The 18,291-nt window shown below is 50.9% G+C and overlaps 1 protein-coding gene across 1 annotated transcript; it reads right to left on the bottom strand.

Moving 5' to 3' along the window:
- Positions 1-581: 581 nt before the first annotated feature.
- TRIP6 (thyroid hormone receptor interactor 6) lies at positions 582-16,641 on the bottom strand. The gene is made up of 10 exons (XM_061590745.1): positions 16,475-16,641; positions 12,244-12,459; positions 9,971-10,083; positions 8,838-8,957; positions 8,026-8,721; positions 5,946-6,036; positions 4,275-4,444; positions 2,773-2,951; positions 1,523-1,643; positions 582-813 (listed from the first exon to the last, which is right to left on the bottom strand). The coding sequence occupies exons 2-10, from the start codon at positions 12,446-12,448 to the stop codon at positions 682-684; spliced, it is 1,827 nt and encodes a 608-aa protein (XP_061446729.1). The 5' UTR covers positions 12,449-12,459; positions 16,475-16,641; the 3' UTR covers positions 582-681.
- Between the last annotated feature and the right edge of the window lie 1,650 nt (positions 16,642-18,291).

Below are 18,291 nucleotides of genomic sequence, written 5' to 3'. Positions count from 1 at the left end.
TACAGTTCATCCTTTGGCAACCAGGTGCCCTTGAGATGTTTTGGCAGTGCTGGCCGGGGGCTTTTGGGAGTTGTAGTCCAAAACATCCCAAGCAGGCCTGGTTGGCAAAGGATACTGTCATTGAACAAGGGGAAGGGAGGGACGAGAATGGCACATATCTAAGACCAGCTTATGGGTTCAGGGTTGGGGGCTCAGGGCAGGCTTTGGGATCTGCTGTAAAGAGAGGTGTGGGGTGCGTGCTGCGATGTTGAGAGAGTACAGGGCACAATCTATTTCTATCTCTGCCTCAGGAAAGGCCAGATTCAAGGGCCGTTGACCCACAGAGGGAATGGGGAGAGAAGGAACTAACCTGGGCAGAACAGGAATTGGGGTGGTAGGGTGAGAAGCAGCATCTCAAATTCAGAGAGAGTTAGGGGGCTGGGATGCTTTGCTAGAATCCCTGCCCCACACCTCCACCAACTGCCCTAACACACAGCAGTTACTCTTATGACAAATAATGGTGAAGCATGACATGAACATCTAGAAATTCACTGAAAGGAGGAGGAGGGCAGCAGGTGTAAAATTGGGGTGTAAAATGCAGAGCTGGAAACAGGAGTTGATGACGACAAGGCCAAAGCCCACAGAGAACCCAGCAAGGCGGGCGGGGAGGGAGGACAGCAAGGGGCTCCCTGGGGCCACGCATCAGCAGTCCGTGGTGATCTTGGAGGACAGCTCCTGGATCCGCCGGGCGCTGCAGTTCTTGCAGAGAATGTGGCCGTCCAACGGATAGCAGCCTCGGCCGTCCCCTTCCGAGGAGAGCAGCAGCCCACACTCCTTGGGGGAAGAGAAAATGAGAGACTATGAAATGCAGAAGCCCTGCGGGGATGGTGTGCACCTTGGGGACAGCAGTGGGCCTTGCATGCAGAAAGTCCCAAATTCAACCCCGGATGTCTGCAAGGTAAGGCTGGGAATGTCCCCCGCCTGAAACCCTGGAAAGCTGCTGCCTGTCAGTGTAGGCTGTACTAAGCTAGATGGATCCCAATGGCCTGAAAGTATAAAGGGTGCTTCCTGTGCTCCCCTCCTTCCCCGATTCAGCTTCCCTCCCTAGAACCCAGGAGTCCTGGACCAAGCCAGTCAAGGCCTGCATCCAAGCAAGGGCTCCGGTCCATGCCAGAATCCCTACATCCTCCGTTCCAGGTGCTGGTAGGCTGCAGTGCAGAAACAGGGAGCATCTGCAGCCCTCCAGATGTTGCTGGTCTGCAACTCCCGTCATCACGCCGTGCTCATTGGCCCTGCTGATAGAAAACTGGAGTTCAGCTGCCTCTGGAGGGCCAGGTGCTTCCCCCACCCCTGCTGTAGCTCCTCACTGGTGACAGAAAGGTGCTCTGTACATGCTTGTGTGTCCTCTTACTAATGCAACGGATGTAAAACTAAGTCCCCAATTTTTAAGGTTTTGGGGTTGTTTTTGCAACTGAGCTTTTACTTAACACCAACCAAGCACCAGGATCCCAGCTAAGGCTGCCATGGCCCCCTCCCTGCTCACCTCACATTTGTAGCAGCCTATGTGAAAACTGCGGTCCAGGGCCACGATCCTGACTGTCTCCTCCTGCCCAGGCTCCGGCATGATGGCATTTCCACACACCGAACACCGGGGAGCAAACTTCCTATCGGGAAACAAAGATTAAGGACTTAAGAAGCAATCGCCTTTTAGCATAACCTGCTACTAGAGGAAGATCCAAACATAACCACGCAAGGGCATGTGTCTGCACAGGGCTAAGCTCAAGATGCTCATTTTGGTGTATAAAACCCTATACAGCTTGGGACCAGGATTCCTCAAAGATTGTCTTACCCCTTATATCCCCAGTTGATCACTGTACTCTGCAAGTGAGGGCCTCCTGCAGATACCATCTTATCAGGAAGTCCATTCCACACAACATAGGAAACGGACCTTTAGTGTGGTGGCACCGACCCTTTGGAATCCCCTACCCTTATTATTATCATTATTATTATTATTATTATTATTATTATTATTATTATTATTTATACCCCGCCTTTTGGCCAAAGGCCCTCAAGGCGGCTTACAAAGAAAAATAAACACAAGTATAAAAATACATCAATAAAAGCAATACCATTTACAAACATTAAACTAAATAACAAATAACATTATTAAGAAAAAATGTCCTTTTTGTTCTATGCAAGCCTCACAAGGGTCTGTCCTGTCCTTTTGACCCTCCAGGAAGAGTTTGTTGCCACTTTCCAAAGTGGGTGAAGTTGACTTGGCATTTGGACTTAAACATTAGGCAGGCGCCATCTCTGTTATCTTTTTGGCACCTACTGAAGAACTTCCTCTTTCAACAAGCCTTTTAAGTAGAGACCTTTATCCCAGCCTGTGTCTGTTTTGGAACCGCTTTTTAATATGTTTTTTAAAGATTTCTTAAAAAAAAAATGTTTAAGATATTTTGTTTTTAAGTTGTTTTGTTCTTAAGGTGTTGTTATTGCTTCATCATCCGCTTGCCACCCTGGACTTCCTTTGGGAGACAGCAGATATAAGTTAACGAAAAATAGTAATGGCGATAATAATCTGGGGCCCTCCAGATGTTTTGGAGTACAACCCCAATCAGCCCCAGCCAAAACATCGGGATGGCACCAGGCTGGGAGAAGCCTTCTACAGAGCATCTGAGCTCACCTAACCCTAAAGCATGCTGGGAGGAAAGATCTAAGGGTGCCCATTAACCCCCCTCCCCTCCAAGTGAGTTAATTTAGGAGAAGGCCCTTTCGCTTTGCTTTTTTTACCGGTGGAAATCTTCAATGCAGTGTATCTGGCTGGTGGCATCGACGGTGAAAGGGACGCCATCTAGGCACCGATGGCAAACAACGCACGTGAAGCACTGCGGATGGTAAGCTTTGCCCATTGCCCGCAGGATCCGGTCCATGATAGGTTTGGAACACATAGAGCACTTCTCCAAGGTCACCTAGCCGGAGGAAGAAAAGTGGGGCTTCAAAATCAGGAGGACACTCCACACTGAAGGATGAGATGAAAACTGACCTCTCTTATCCAAGAGGCCCAGAGCTTTGGAAGCAAATTCAGAGCTCCTAATTTTGAATTAACGACAACAGAAAAAAGGCTTCCCCTCCACACGTATATCTAAGGGTTTTTGGGGTGGTGCATGTGTTTTGGGGTGGGGAGGGCATATTTCCCTTCCTAATTATAAGAGTGCACTTTTAAACTGAGTGAACTTGGGCTCACTAACCTTTAGGACTGGGGATGGTGAGGGGGGGAGGGAGAGGAGAGAGAGAGCTCAGACGGGTGAAGGGCCACAGGTGGCAGGCAGAGCATCTGCTTTGCATGAAGAAGGGCACAGGTTCAGTCCTCAATGGCATCTCCAGGTAGGGCTGCCAGTCAGTGTAGACAATACTGAGCTAAATGGAGCAGTAGTTTGACTTTGTATAAGGCAGATTCCTAAGTTCCTATGAATTTTGCTTAAGGCTTGAACACCTAAACAAACCACAATATTTTGGGCCTGCCATAAGTTGCTATGACTAGTGATCCTGGGTCCCACCCCTCTTGCAGTTTGACTCCCTTGCCTGACTCATGTCTGTGGAACGCTCTCCCCAAAGAAATACACCAGGCGCCATCATTGACAGCTTTTAGGTGCCAGGCTAGGACATCCCTGTTTTCCCAAGCTTTTGGTCATTAAAGTTGGATGGATTGCACTGCGGGTCTAATTTCTGGCCTGTCTTGAAGCGTTCCTCTTCCAGTGGAGTGGGGCAGGATTTGTCCTTTTCATTGTTATTGTTGGATGAACACTTCTAGGAAATTTGTTTTGTTGTGGGCTGTTCCCCCCCCCATGTATTTGGTTTTTAAATGATTGCCAAGCTATTTTGTTTTTTGATGGATGTGTTAAGTCACTTTGAGATGTCCTTGTGCGGAAAGCGATATAAGGACACACTGCTGATTGTCTGCTATGCTGGAACACCAGCAGCTTTAGGGAAACGCAAGATCCAAATCATGCACAAGTTGATCTGCATCTGCAGGCTGGGCACTGGTGGTAGGAGAGAGTTAACAAGCCAGGAGAGGGTGCTACAGAGTCCCAGCAAGAGTATTTTTCACCCCTCGCTTCCACCCCGCCCTGCAGAACATGTAGTTTCCACACTGGCACCCTAATAGGACACCAAGATGCATTTCCACACACACCCCAACGGGAGGGACAAGCCAGGAGGTTTGGCTCTCCAACACCCCTGTACTTAACACCCCCTGCTCCCCGGCTGGCCGCCCCGCAGCCTTCCTCACTCACAATGTAGCAAGATTCACAGTAGGAGCGTCGGTCGATGGCGTAAAACGGCTGCCCACGGAGGCGGCAGTGGCAGGTGGCGCAGGTGAAGCACTCCACATGGAAAACCTGGTCCATGGCCACACAGCCCGTGCCGTCGCCCACCACATTCTCCCCGCACCGGGCACAGCGGCCTGCCAAGGCAAAGAGGATTCTTAGGGGCCAGGAAGAGGCGGCCCTTTCCCCCCACTCTATACAATCCCAGCCACATCTCAGCAAGCACTTCCACCTCTCCCAAGTTCGACCCCCAGCCTTGGGACAGGGATTGGTTAACACCTCCTGATTCAAGAAGGAGCTGTGCTGGATCAGAGGCTACAAACGTCCACTGAACCCAGCATCCCATTTCCAATCCGGCCACTCAGGGCTCAGGAACAGGACATCGATGCAAGCAGACATGCCTGTTGCCCCCGCAACAATTGGCAGCTAGAAGTACACTGTCTGCCCCCAGCAATTGTTACTTAAAGGTATACTGCCTCAGCATAGGGAGGCTCTACTTAGTGATAGAGACATAAGCAGAGCCCCGCCTTGATCAAACCACAGAGGGGCCTGTCAAGTTCAGCATCCTGTTTCCCTCAGTGGACAATCACTCCAGGTAGCAGGGGGTCAGGGAAACCGCCCCTTTTCCCTCCAGGTCAGGCCCTAAATCAGGTATCATCAGCTTGGGGAAACTCCACAGCTCAGAGGTAGAGCACGTGCTTTGCATGCAGAAGGTCCCGGGTTCAGTCTCTGGTGTCTCCTCCAAGTAGGGCTGGGAAATGTCCTCTCCCTGCAACCTTGGAGAGCTGCTGCCAGCCAGTGTAGGCATTACTGAGCTAGATCGGCCAATGGTTTGACTAGGTATAAGGCAGCTTCTGGTGTCCTATTCAGAAAAAGACTCCTCCTGAATATGGAGGTTCCACTAGACTAGAGGCAAGAGTGACTGGATTACCGCAATGTACTGAATGCGGGGCTGCCCTTGAGGTCGGTCTGGAAGCTGCAGCTGGTGCAAAACGCAGCAGCGTGACTGCTTACTGCGGCAGGGTATCGCCAACATGTCACTCCACTGCTGAAAGAACTGCAGTGGCTACCTATTAGCTGCGGGCTACGTTCAAGGTGCTGGTTTTGGTGTACAAAGCCCTATGCAGCTTGGGCCCAGGATACCTGAAATATAGTCTTACCCCTTAATATAGTCAGTCAATCACTATACTCTTATCAGGAGGTCCATTCCGCACAACACAGGAAACAGAAATAGCTGTAGTGTTATGGCATCGACCCTTTTGAATTCCCTCCCCTTAAATATTAGACAGGCGCCATCTCTGCTATCTTTTTGGCACCTACTGAAGTCCTTCCTCTTTCAACAAGCCTTTTAAGTAGAGCCAGTCTGTGTCTGTGTTGGAATCGCTTTTTAAGATGTTTTTAAAGTTTTTTTTTTAAAAGAGGTTTTATTTTTACAATGTCTTCAATATGTTTTTACTGTTTTGTTCCTTATTTGCTGCCCTGGGCTCCTTCTGGGAGGGTGGGCGGGATAGAAATTTAATACAAAATAATAGCAAATTAATTGCTACTGATTGGACCTCCCTTCCTCCTCGGATCTAATTCCTCTTTTGAAGCCACCACCACCAGCACCTCTTATGGCAGTTCTGTTAGAAATCTCACCAAAATACTCCCCAGACGGAGGGTTATTCATGTCATACACCAGCTTCTTTGTGAGTCGATCCAACTCCTCTTCCGGACGGCTTGGGGGAGCCTGGGAGAGAGAGAGAGAAGGAAATAATCCTAAATCCCCAGTCCCTTGGGTAACTGCTCTCCCCTGTGTTGATTCTCCATGATCCGTTTCAGACTGAAAGCCCCTTGAGGGTAGAGACTCCGCTATCTTGCTTAGTTACGTTGACACGCACACGGACGGTGCAGTGGGCCCCGGCCTTTGCTTGCGCTGCCAACTCCCCTGGTACTAGCCCCAGAACCTGTTTTCCAAAGCCAGGCCTGGGACTCAGCTCCAGCAGGCATGAAGGAACAAAAAGAGAGCGTGCCTCTGACCACATGCGAAGTGCCATTTTCCTCTCCTCTCAGCAGTCACAGCACCTGGCTGTCTTCCCCAATTTTGGGATTTAGGCACAAACCTAAAGTTTCTAAGATGAGATTCTCTTGGCTTTCCAGGGGAGGCGTGGAGGGTGGCGACACAAAAACAGGCCTTCTCAGTGGTGGCCCCTCACTTGTGGAATGGTCTCCCCAAGGAGATATGCTTGACGCCATCATTATCCATTTTTAAGGGCCAGGAAAAAACCTTTCTACCTGAGATTTTGACCCTTAGTTTGAAGGGCTTCAGGTATCCGCTGCCTCTTTTAATGTGGCAGGTCTTCCAAAGCATTGTCTTTATTTGTCATTATGTGTTTTTAGGTTGTTGTGTTGTGCTTGTTGGTTTTAATGGGCTTGTTTGTTACAAACGGTTTTAGTACTTCACTGTTATAAGTCGCTTTGGATTGCTCTCTGAGGAAAGCTACTAATCAATCAATAATAGTAGTAGTGTATCTTATTACTGGTGCATTTTAGGTTGTTTTACTTTTGGTTTTACATTTGTTTTTAACGTTTGTTTTTCTAAGTTGCTTTGAGTTCTCCTTTCTGAAAATAAGTGATGAATAAATATAATACACATTTATTACATATCTTCCTACATCTATATTTGCATAAGGCTGTCATCATACTGCAGTTCGTGTGGCCACTGACAGATGGCGCTGCAAACTACACCATGATGAGGCCAGAACAGCTACTGGCTGCCTTCCTCCTCCCCTGCCCTCTGGCAAAGAGGAAGGCGTAAGTCAGTCTTTTCCAGCCTTTGGGTCCCCAGATGCTGTTTGACTGCAACTCCCATCAGCCCCAACCAGCATGGCCCATGTCCAGTAATGATGGGATGGCACTCATGGATCATCACCTTGCAGTGGTGAGTGGGCTTGCATGTTCCAATGAACCCTGTGAGCGATGCCGTCGGGAGTCATGTACTCCCAGCAGGGTCACCCATGGTGGTAAGGTCAAGGGACAGGAACCAGACAAAGAACGATCCAAGAAAGTCCTCAACGGCAGAACAGGCGGAGGATAAAAATGTGTATGTTACAACGGCTGTGAAGGCAGATGAAGGCTGCAGCAGATAAAAGACTTCCAATCGTCATGGTACCCATGCCATTGGATCAAAGCCTTTTTCTGTCAAGATTGTGTGTTGATCGTGGTGCACCAATCTCCCCACATAAAACAAATTCACGCACAGGCGTCTTCCAACCAAACCAGACCTGGAAGACAATCTTACTCGGCCACGAGTGATCACCAATGAATGAATGATGGGAATTGTAGTCCAGCAACATTTGGGACCCAAAGGTTGAGAAAGGCTGGTCTGAGTCTCTCCCCACCCCTCAGAGAAGGGGGAACAAAGGAGAGAAAGTCCCTTGGTTCCCCCCTCACTCACTGCTGCTGCCATGGCTGGCAGAAGAACAAAGGGGAGATGTGGGGAGGGGGGTTGGTGAGGTCTGGGTGTGTGGGGAAAGGGGCTGGGGTAGGCAGAATTGGTAAGCAAAGCAAGCAGGGGAACAGCCCCTAGTATGGGTGGAGGTGAAAGAATTGTGGGAATCCCTGATGGTTCACACATTGCACTCTAGACCCACCATTCCTTGTCCCCCTCCCTTCCAAGAATCCTGGAATTTGGGTCCCACGCATCTCTAGACAGTTCCCCCAATTTGGCCTCCTTTACCTGGTGCTGGAACCTCAGCCCTCCACCACTTGCAGGCATCTGCGGTGTGGCCACCAGCTCCTCTTTCCCTGGTTTCAACAATCCGGGCTGGTACTGCCCCACCGGTGCCCCCAGTTTGGCATGCCCTCCAGTGCCGGCATAGAACTCCCCTTCACCCAGTCGCCTGCCGTAAGAAGGTGGCTCCGGGTACCACGGGTCGACGTCATGAGCTCGGGTCCGGACCCCTGGCTCCGATGCATATTGCGGTGGAGGCTTTGCCCCATAGCCCAGCCGAGGGGAGGGAGGACCATAGGCCTGTTCTGCCCTGCGCCTGGGCTGGTTGTAGCCCAAGACCGGCTGGGCCACCTTCACCTGGACATTGAATGGGGGGCCGGCGGAGGACGAAGTAGTGGTGTAAGAAGCAGGCATCGGCTGTGGGTATGGTTTGGGCACTGCGGCTGCCCTGTGGTAACCAGCAGCATAGGAATCACCAGCAACAGGGATGCCATACGGCGAAGGCAGGCCCGCAGGGGCCGAGTAGGTAGGCGCCTGCGACGGTTGGCCTCCGTAAGGCATGCTCTTGGTGTAGGCTTCGGTGGTGCACCCTGAGGGCTTGGCAGGAGAGAAGGTTCTGGAAGGACTTGGCTTGTAAGCAGCCGCGGGCCTGGCAATGCCAGGCTGAGGCAGGGCAGGAGAATACGGAGCAGGCTCCAAATTCTGCAGAATAGGAAGGGAACACAGGTCAAGTCCCAGACTTTGGGAGAGCCCAGGGCCATTCCCTCTTACTGCCCCGTCCCGCTCCTCCCCCCCAGGATCCTGACCAGGTGTCTTACCTGCCTGTCACCTCGCCGATGCCGGGTGCTTTCCAAATCAGCCAACATGCTGGTGAGAGAGTCTATCTGCACATCGATACTGGAGGGATGGGAAGGTCCCTGGTCAAGAGGCGCCCCCTGCTGGTAGAAAGGCATGGGGTGGAAAAAATAAGAACAGGCAAGTGGGTGGTACCCTTCTAATTCATTTCGCACTTCCAAAAAGTGGTATCTCTCTGCACCAATCAGCTAACGGTCACCGAGCATAATCACGGTGAACTCCCTTTGCAGTCTGTTTCAATCCAAGTAGTTGGGAAATGGACTTCAAAGCAATTCTGCCACACCTTTACCTGCCTCACACACCTGGCATCACATATGACCTTAGGGATGGTACTGGACGGGTGGGTGTGGGTTGGGGAAAAGGGCCTTGCAGTCCAAATCAGGATCTCTGCTGTAGGGCTTTTATGCCTTTAACAGAGCATTGGGGGGGGGGGGGCGCTTTCCATGTTGCTGCACTCTACCTTCTGAATTTCTGGCTGGCATGCAGATGTAAAAAGCAGGGATGGTGATGGAGAGACATAGGCCACTTCTACACATTTACAGCACTTGCATACCACTTCCCAGAGTGGTCTAGCCATCAGTCCCTCTTCACAGGGAACTCTGGGAACCGTAGCTCTGTGAGGGGAATAGGGATTCCCTAACAACTCTCAGCACCCTTCACAAACTACACTTCCCAGGATTCTTGGGGGGAAGGCATGGCTGTTTAAAGTGGTATAGGAGTGATTTAAATATATAGTGCAGATAGGGCCGTAATTAGTCAAACCAAGCAGGAAAATTGGTCAAGGCAGGAAGAGAGGACACCACCCTCCCTGTGGCCAGATTTAGGCTAGATCTTCCTACCGTCATTGCAGTTCAACAGGGACAGCCCACCCCCACCACTCGGGGATCTCCAGGGCCGACAGGCACCCTTGCCCCAGCCCCCACACCCAGACTTATGGCTAGAGCAAGGATCTAGAGCCAGGCACCTAGAAATTATATTGGCACTAATCCGCATGATCCCTTGCTAGAAATCTAGTGCCCGAATTTCAAGTATTCCCCACCACCACCACACACACAAAAAAGGACACCTCTATGTACCCCCCACCAGCCCCACTTACCTGCAGGGGATAGCTGGGGGGAGAAACAGAGCTCCAGGAGCCCCCTGACCCTCTGTCGTCTGGAGAGGAGTAATGAGGCTCACCCACGGAGTCGGGAGGGAGGGAGGGAGGCTCTGCAGAGAAAGATTAGGAGGCAAGGGGGGGGGCAGAAGGAACAAGAAAGCAGTGGGTCAGCGCCCTCCTGGCATAAGAATGTCCACCTTCTTCCAAGAGTGCCGAGGTGCGACGGTTACCTACATGCTGCCATTCTGTCCTCTTATGGAGAGACTAACACATAAATGCCACAGTTAATAATTATCTGCTTGAAGTCGACAGAACCATAGGGAGGCGAGTGGCCAGATTTCCAGGTAAGCCAAGGTAGGTTGGCAGGAAACAGCTGCCCCGTAAGAGTAACTCCATCCAACAGCATCAAGTGAAGCAGGAGTCATCTGCCTCGTACGAAGAGGCACCTATCCAGAATTCTGCTCCCACAGTGGCCGGCCAGGCGCCTATGGGAACCCAACAAATCCCAGCCTCTGTCCAACACCCATCTTGGCACAGGAGGGCCCTAAACCCAGAACGTCCATCCTAGGACCTCTTCCCCACCCTTAGACGGAGGCCTGCCCCTAAATTCTCTTGCTTAGAATCCACAAATACAGTCAACAGGTCACCACGGCAGCATAAAAGCAATTCTGCTGACCGAGGGAGGAAACCTGTGATATATAGTCTCCGCCCTACAAGTTCTCTGCACTCATCACGGTGTAGCCATCACCACCCACCCACAAAGGAGACTAGATTTTCCCTTCTGGCTGCAAAGTAACTGACAGAGGCTCATAATGAGGGCCTGTTGTTTCCCAGAAAGTACTAGGCAGCTGCCCCCCCAAAAAAGGTTTCCTTCTGGCTACCATGATTAGATCTTTCCAAACTCATCTCCAACAAACCCTCCCAAAGAGCTGTTTATGTTAAAAGCCACTGCAAAACCCTGCATCAAGGAGTTCCGGCAGTCGCTCAATGTGTCAACGATGCTCAGACTCGCTGCCCTTCAACTTCAGAGGGTGACACGCCAACACTTCATTCTAAAAAGGCAGACTCACAAGAAGACAGAAGAGCCTGCTGGATCAGGCCAGTGGCCCATCCAGTCAGCAACCTATTCTCACAGTGGCCAACCAAATGCCCATGGGAGGCCCACAAGCAGGACCTGAACGCAAGAGCACCCTTCCCTTTCCTGGTTTCCAGCAACTGGTATTCAGAAGCACACGGCCTCTGACTGTAGAGGCAGGACATAGCCATCATGGCTACTAGCCACTGATAGCCTTATCTTCCATCCATTTGTCTCATCCTCTTCTAAAGCCATGCAAGTTGATGACATTACTTTCCTCCTGGGGGAGCAAATTTTATAGTTTAACTGTGCACACTGCAGGAACAAATCCTTTCTTTTGTCGCTCCTGAATCTTCCGACATTCAGCTTCATTGGACATCCCCAAGTTCTAGTATAATGAGAGAGAGAAAAAACTTTCTAGTCCTCAAGCACAGAAGCTGATCTTAGGGACATGTTGCCTATTTTGGCAGAAGATCAGCAATTTCACATTTAAGATCTCTTGGGTCTAGGGTTGCCAGGCTCAGGGCCTGAGGCTGATCCTATATCTTTAGGAGAAGAGAAGGTCAGCCAAGTGCAGGTGTTCTTGCAACACTGTAATAGGAAAAACCACAAGGTGGAATCCTCCCTTCCCCCTGCACAACTTTTAAAGATACAGAAGACCTTTGGTTGCCAGGCCCAGCCTCCAAGAGGTCTTCTGTATCTTTCAAAGTTGTGCAGGGAGAAGAGAGAATCCCACCTTGTGGTTTTTCCCATTACAGTGTTGCAAGTACACCTGCACTTGGCTGACCTTCTCTTCTCCTAAAGATACAGGATCAGTCTCAGGCCATGGACCTGGCAACCCTACCTGGGTCGCTACCATCCAGAACCAGTTATCTGTCTGTTGTTGTTGTTTTCAATAAGGCCTAGAACCTTGTGTCTCCTCACCACTCTCTGCCTCAGATCCTCAGACTCCCTTCCTGCGACGATATGAGGAGTCCCAGAGGGACATCTAGTCCAGCCTCCTGTTATCACAGTGGCCAACCAGGTGCCCATTATGAGAACGCCACAAGGAGGAGCTGAGCGCAAGAGCACGCTCTCTTCCCTTCCTCCCTGAAAGTTAGCGTGGGTACAGAGAACTGCCCCTGTGAAGACAGATGCAAAGAATTAATCTAGCTCCTCCGCGACCTCCTTAATTTAGCAGTACTGGAGCAGTTACCTGGTACAGGCGGCAGGTACCGGGATGCCATCCCCGTCGCGCTCACGGTCCCATTCGCCTCCTGAGATCCATAGGTGGGCTTGGGGGCACCAGGAGCGGAGGCAAAACTCTTCTGGGGCTTGCAGGCCGCTGGAGCAGAAACGGTGATGCTAAGCTGGCCCGGGGCACCCACCTGCTTTGGGGGAAGCCAGGTGGGGCCGGACATCACGAGGAAAGCTAGAGGAGGGGGGAAAACAAATTTAAAAGGAGCAAGAAATGCGGGTCTCAGAAGTTGATACCCCGAGGATCCCTAGAGCTAGGACTCCTGGGTTGCACAGCTGCCGCTCAGAGAGGGAAATCTCGTGGTGAGATGCAAAGTGCCAGGACTCCTGGGTTCTGTTTCGATTGTTTATTATTATTTATTAATTCTATTTCTATGCCGCCTTTTGTCCAGAAGGTTCTCAAGGCGGCTCACAAAAAAACCACAAATACAAAATACACATCAAAAAAAGAATACAGAATTTCTACCAAGAAGAGGGGAAGGATATGCATGTCTACGCACACATGCGTTCCTAGAATGCAGCCTTTGCCAACCCGGGGCCCTCCAGATGTTTTGGACTGCAACACCCATCAGCCCCAGGCTGATGGGTGTTGCAGTCCAAACATCTGGAGGGCACCGGCTTGGCAAAGGCTGCTCTGATAGCTAGACAAGGAGCCAAAACTTCCCACGTGGGTCACTTCCCACACACCACCCTGTGAACTCAAAGTTATTCCTCGGTAGCCACCAGCCTGTTTCTGTACCCACCGAAACCCCCTCCAGTCAGGAGCAGCTGCTAGAAGGGTTGGGGGCTAAAAACCTCACATTTTAATGTTTTTTTAAAAAACTGATTTAGGGTTAAAATGAAAGGGACAACTCATCTCTGTTAGGCAGTCCAGCCCACAGCATATCAAAGCCAGAATGTAGGAAGCTATCTTATACAGAACCACAGAATAGTAGAGTTGGAAGGGGACTATGAGGCCATCCAGTCCAACCCCCTGATCCATGCAGGAATCCAAATCAAAGCATTCCCGACAGATGGCTGTCCAGCTGCCTCTTAAAGGCCTCCAGTGTCGGAGAGCCCGCTATTTTATTTATTTTTTATTTTATTTATATCCCATCCTTCCTCCCAGCAGGAGCCCAGGCCGGCAAACAGAAGCGCTAAAAGCACTTTAAAACATCATAAAAACAGACCTTAAAATACATTAAAATAAAACAAAAACATTTTTAAAAGCTTTAAAAACATTTTTTAAAAGGGTTAAAAACATTATTTAAAAAAACATATTAACAAGCAATTCTAACACAGGCGCAGACTAGCGTCGGAGAGCCCACCATCAGACCTGTTGGTTCATCTAGCTTTATGTTGTCTACCCTGACAGGCAGCACCATTCCAGGATTTTAGACAGGGAGCATTTCTCTGGACTATCTGGAGACGCACAAGATTGAGCTTGGGCCCTTCTGCATGCAAGACAGATGCTCTACCACAGAGCCACAGCCATTCCCCGTATAAAATTGTAGACTGACTCGGTTGTAACGATTTAACCTTTTTTTTATTGTTGCATACATTTTTAATTGTATGAACACTTTGTGAACCACCCAGAGGACTTTTTTCTCGACTGGACATCAGGAAAAACTTCCCAACTGTTAGAGCCATACGACAATGGAACCAATGGCCTAGAGAGGTAGTGGGCTCTCCGACGCTGGAGGCATTCAAGAGGCAGCTGGACAGGCACCTGTCGAGGATGCTTTGATTGGGATTCCTGCATTGAGCAGGGGGTCGGACTTGATGGCCTTATAGGCCCCTTCTATTCTATGATTCTATGACTTCATTAATCAGGTAGTCAAACCAAAATATGTGTGAAAGAAATAAAATAGATTAATCCTGTATCATTAAAACATTTCTACTTTCTTTAAAATGTTAGATGCTCCACAAGATGTGACTTCATGGAATTTCCATTCCAATTTTCCAGGGGATTTATCTGCAGCAACGTCACCTCCACTACAAGACTTGTTCAAAACCGTATAATAATATACAGCAGGAACTAGTTAGTTACTGCCACAAATTTCATCCAAAGCAAAATAAAAAATAAAAACAAGTTTGTGGCGTCGAGTCCAGAATGTTAGGACCAGGTCACAGGATATCCAGGGTCAAATCTAGACTCTGCCATGAAGGACAAGTGAGCTTGGAGTAGTCACACCCACAGCCTAACCTACCTTACAGGGTTGCTGTTGTAAAGATAGAAGGGGGTAAGGAGACCACATGTGCCACCCCAAGGCACTTGGAAGAAAAATATGATAGATGAAGAGATCCAAAGGGAGCTTTAACAGGATTTCAGGATAGTGGGAGGGTTACAAATCTAGAAAACTTATTTAGCCAGAGTCGGACCACTGGCCCATCTAGCTCAATACTGACGGGCAGTGACTTCCCAGGGGTTCAGACAGGAGTCTGTCCAAACCTTACCTAGAGACCCCAGGGGCTGAACCTTCTGCATGCAACGTGCATGCTCTGCCACTGAGCTAGGGCCCTTCTGTGTGCTGCCTGGGTCTGATGTGAGTTGTAGGCCAAAACATTTGGAGCACCAGGTTTGGGAAAGGCTTGCTGAATGGCACAGGCCCCTTGTAATGCGGGGCACAGCCCTCCAGCACAAAAAACAGGTGCCCACAGAGATGGGCTTAGAAGGTGGACAACTCCAGATGGCTCAAGAGAGTGAGCCAAACCACAACCAGAAGAAATAAAAGGAAATGGGGTCCCTTGGCAGTCTGGAGTGGAGAGGAGGGGGTAGGACGAGGGAAGAGAGGAAGATTCCTTCCAAATCTTAAGCAAAACACCATTTGCCAGGGGAATTTTAAATAAATGGACCACCCAACTGAAGAAGCTCAAGGAAATTCCTTACAAAAAGGCCGTCAACAAGACAGCAGTCATGGGAGGAGGGAGAGAGGGATTGTAGAGGAACCACTTGTTTTAACTACAAATTGAGAATTTGGAAGCCCGTGGCATACAGCCCACCTTCTAACCACATGAGGTAAAGGTGGCTAGCCCATTCACACAGGTAGCATGGCAAGGAGTCTCTCCTTCAGGATTCCTGTGTTGAGCAGGGGGTTGGACTAGATAGCCTTATAGACCCCGTCCAACTCTATGATTCACAGCCCAGTTTCTGGAAGGGTTGCTCCCCTAAGCCACAAACCAGCCCGAGTTCACATTTCCCAATCAAATCATGTCAGGGCCTGCTTAGGAGCCACACCCAGACCCTATGGGTGGCAGTTAGGGGTCCATCGTTTTCTTTTTGTATTATATATAATGTTTTATTGGTTTTCCAAATAAAATTTACAATCTGATGTAACAGACGTTTTTGTTGTTTCTTCTAAGAAGGTATTGCACACATTGTAGTTAATTGAGAGCATGCATCTTTTACACAAATGTCAACTTCAATGCAACTAATTACAAGCCCCTCAAACAACCCCCCTCCCCCCCAACCAGGTGGCATTCCTTAAGGAATAAGGGGATGTGGGGGGGGGAGGAAAAAGAAAAGAAAAAAAGAAGGAACAGAAAGGGGGGGGAAAGGGAGAAACAAGAGTGGATGGAGCAGGTGAGCAAAAAAAATTCTAAATTTGTTTAACGTTAGTCGCTCCAAATTTTTGCATAATAAGATGGTGGATTTTGATTGTGCTCTTTACTGTCAACATATTGGATAAAGGAAAACCATATTGAGGTAACATCGTTTTCTTTTTGTAAGGGCACTTTGCACATGCTTCAGTCAAGCCTAGCCTTGCGCTTGAGACGCGCCAGGCTCAGATCCCTGGCCCAGAACAAGCCCTGCGACACCCCGCTTCTCCCCGCAGAGAACCAGGTGCCCTGGCTTCGAAACCCTCCCGGACCCAAAGCCGGAGGACCGCCGAACCCAGCAACCCCGAGGCGGAGGCGGCTGGTGCTGCTGCCGCCCCCCAGCTGGGTACACGGACCCAGGCACCCTCCGCCGCCCAAGCAGCTTGGAGCGCCCAACGAGGGGGCGGCAGTGGGTGCCAGCTCCCTTCATCCTAGCCGGCTACGAATTCAAGTGGGAGTGACGCGCCCAGCTCTAAATATGGGCCTGAGACCCCTTATTTACCCGAGCCCCCCCCCAAAAAAAGTTGCACCAGATTTTAAGTCTTTGGGTGGGGCTCCCCCTGGGGGGGGAGGGGAGCCTGGGCTTGGTCCCCCCCGGCCCCATGCCTCACCTGATCCCCGGAGCTGGACGGCTGGGGGAGCGAGCCCAGCAGCAGCAGCAGAGCCCCCTCCTCCTCCTCTTCCAGGCCCCAGCGGCGCAGGTTCGATCCCCGCCCGGGCCAACTTTCTGTCCAACTTTGTTCGCCCCCCGCGCCAGCAAGAAACTTTTTTTCCTTCTCCCCCCCTTCTTAATGAACCCCCCTGGGTGACGTCACCGCATTCCAAAGCGTCACGTGGAGCCTGGGAATTCCTGCCACTTCCGGTGGGAGGAGGGCGAGAATGAATGGGGAGGGGTGTGTGGGGCGGCGGTGGCCTTGGCGTGGGGCGCCCTCTGCCTCGGATTCCTGGGTGTACCCCGCGAGAGAAGGCCTTTCTAGTGGTTAGAGCACCCGGCTTGGAAACCCAGGACTCCTGTCTCCCCGAGGGGCTGGGGGAGAGGAAGGCTCAGGACTCCTGGGTCCTCTGGGAAAGGAGGGTGCCTCTAGTGGGGTACTAGTTTGCGGGGGCAATAGGGTTCTCTTCTCCAGGAGAGAGTCGAGGTCTGACTGGAATGCAGGATTTCTAGCCTAACTTGGAGGGCAGTTGGGCCTAGTGGGTGGAGAGCCGAAGGGACCAGGAGCCAGAATTTCTCTGCTCTGCCTTGGAAAGAAGTGTGGGCCAGGGTGTGTGTGTGTGGCATAGGAAGCGGCATGGAACCCAGGACACTTCTCTGTCTCTCTCCCTCCCCCGCAAGACTTCGTGCCATCATCGCCTGGGGAGCCATGATGCAGAGCTGCGTGTCTGAGGCAGGGGCAGGGTGTGCCACTCTCCTGGTCTGGCACAGCGTGTTGGAGCACGCTGGCGAGTGATGTGATTTGGCATCAGCGTCTGCCTGCCTTTTGGTGGTGTTCATGCACATTCCCTTTGGGGTGTGGCCATGATCAAATCTCTCGAGCAGCCTTCCTCCAGGTGCTTCGGACTAGTTCTCCCAGCAGCCCCAGCTGGCCCAATACCTTTGGAGGGCACCAAGTTGAGGAAGTCTGTCTAAGTTAAGCCCTCCCACTTTCCTTCCCCCCCCCGAAGATTTCCTGAAGAATAATGCCCCCCATTCCCTTCTGCTGCTAAAGATCAGCTCATAGAACACCGGACCTCAGACTAAAGAAGCAAGGGTATGTGCAGAGTGCAAAAGATCCTAGCCTGCAATGGCTTTGGGGGCTCATTGGGAACGGTTTTTGAGGAAGATGGTGGGGATTTTGACTTCCCAAGCAGGATTAGACCCCAGCATCCTGTGCTGTAGGAAATGGAAAGGACTTGCCCTGGCTCTTGCCCAACCTCATTGGCCCGCTGGGTGTCCTTATCAATCTTGGCCCTGGCTCAAATGATTTAACAGACACTGGGAAACCAAAACAAGCAGATACTGTTGGAGCTTGAAGCGTCGAGTGCAGGGATGAGTCAGGGAGAGACTGGTGGGATGGTGCAGTGGTGGGAGCTACTAGCCGTGATGGCTGTGGTCTGCCTCTGCAGTTGGAGGCCACATGCTTCTGAATACCGGTTGCTGCAAACCACAGGGGAGGGGAGAGTGCGCTTGCGCTCAGGCCCTGCTTGCAGGCTTCCCATTGGGGCCTCTGGTTGGCCTCTGTGAGAACACGACATGCTGGAGTAGGGGGGGCCCTTGGGTCTGATCCAGTGGCTCTTCTTGTTTTTATCAGGCATAGGAGGTGGGGGCAGGAGCAGGGCAGACCCTGTGGGTCAGGGATCAGAGGCATTCGGCAAAGCCAGCCGAAAGGGTGTTCCCTGAGCCTGCTGCCACTTTGGCACTGTTGTGGGCTACAGCTCTCTGGACCACAGC

Source organism: Rhineura floridana, chromosome 11 (genome assembly GCF_030035675.1).
Source record: "Rhineura floridana isolate rRhiFlo1 chromosome 11, rRhiFlo1.hap2, whole genome shotgun sequence".
NCBI lineage: Eukaryota > Metazoa > Chordata > Lepidosauria > Squamata > Rhineuridae > Rhineura > Rhineura floridana.
The sequence above is the reverse complement of the archived record's forward strand: the minus strand, read 5'-3'. Positions and strand labels throughout refer to the sequence as shown.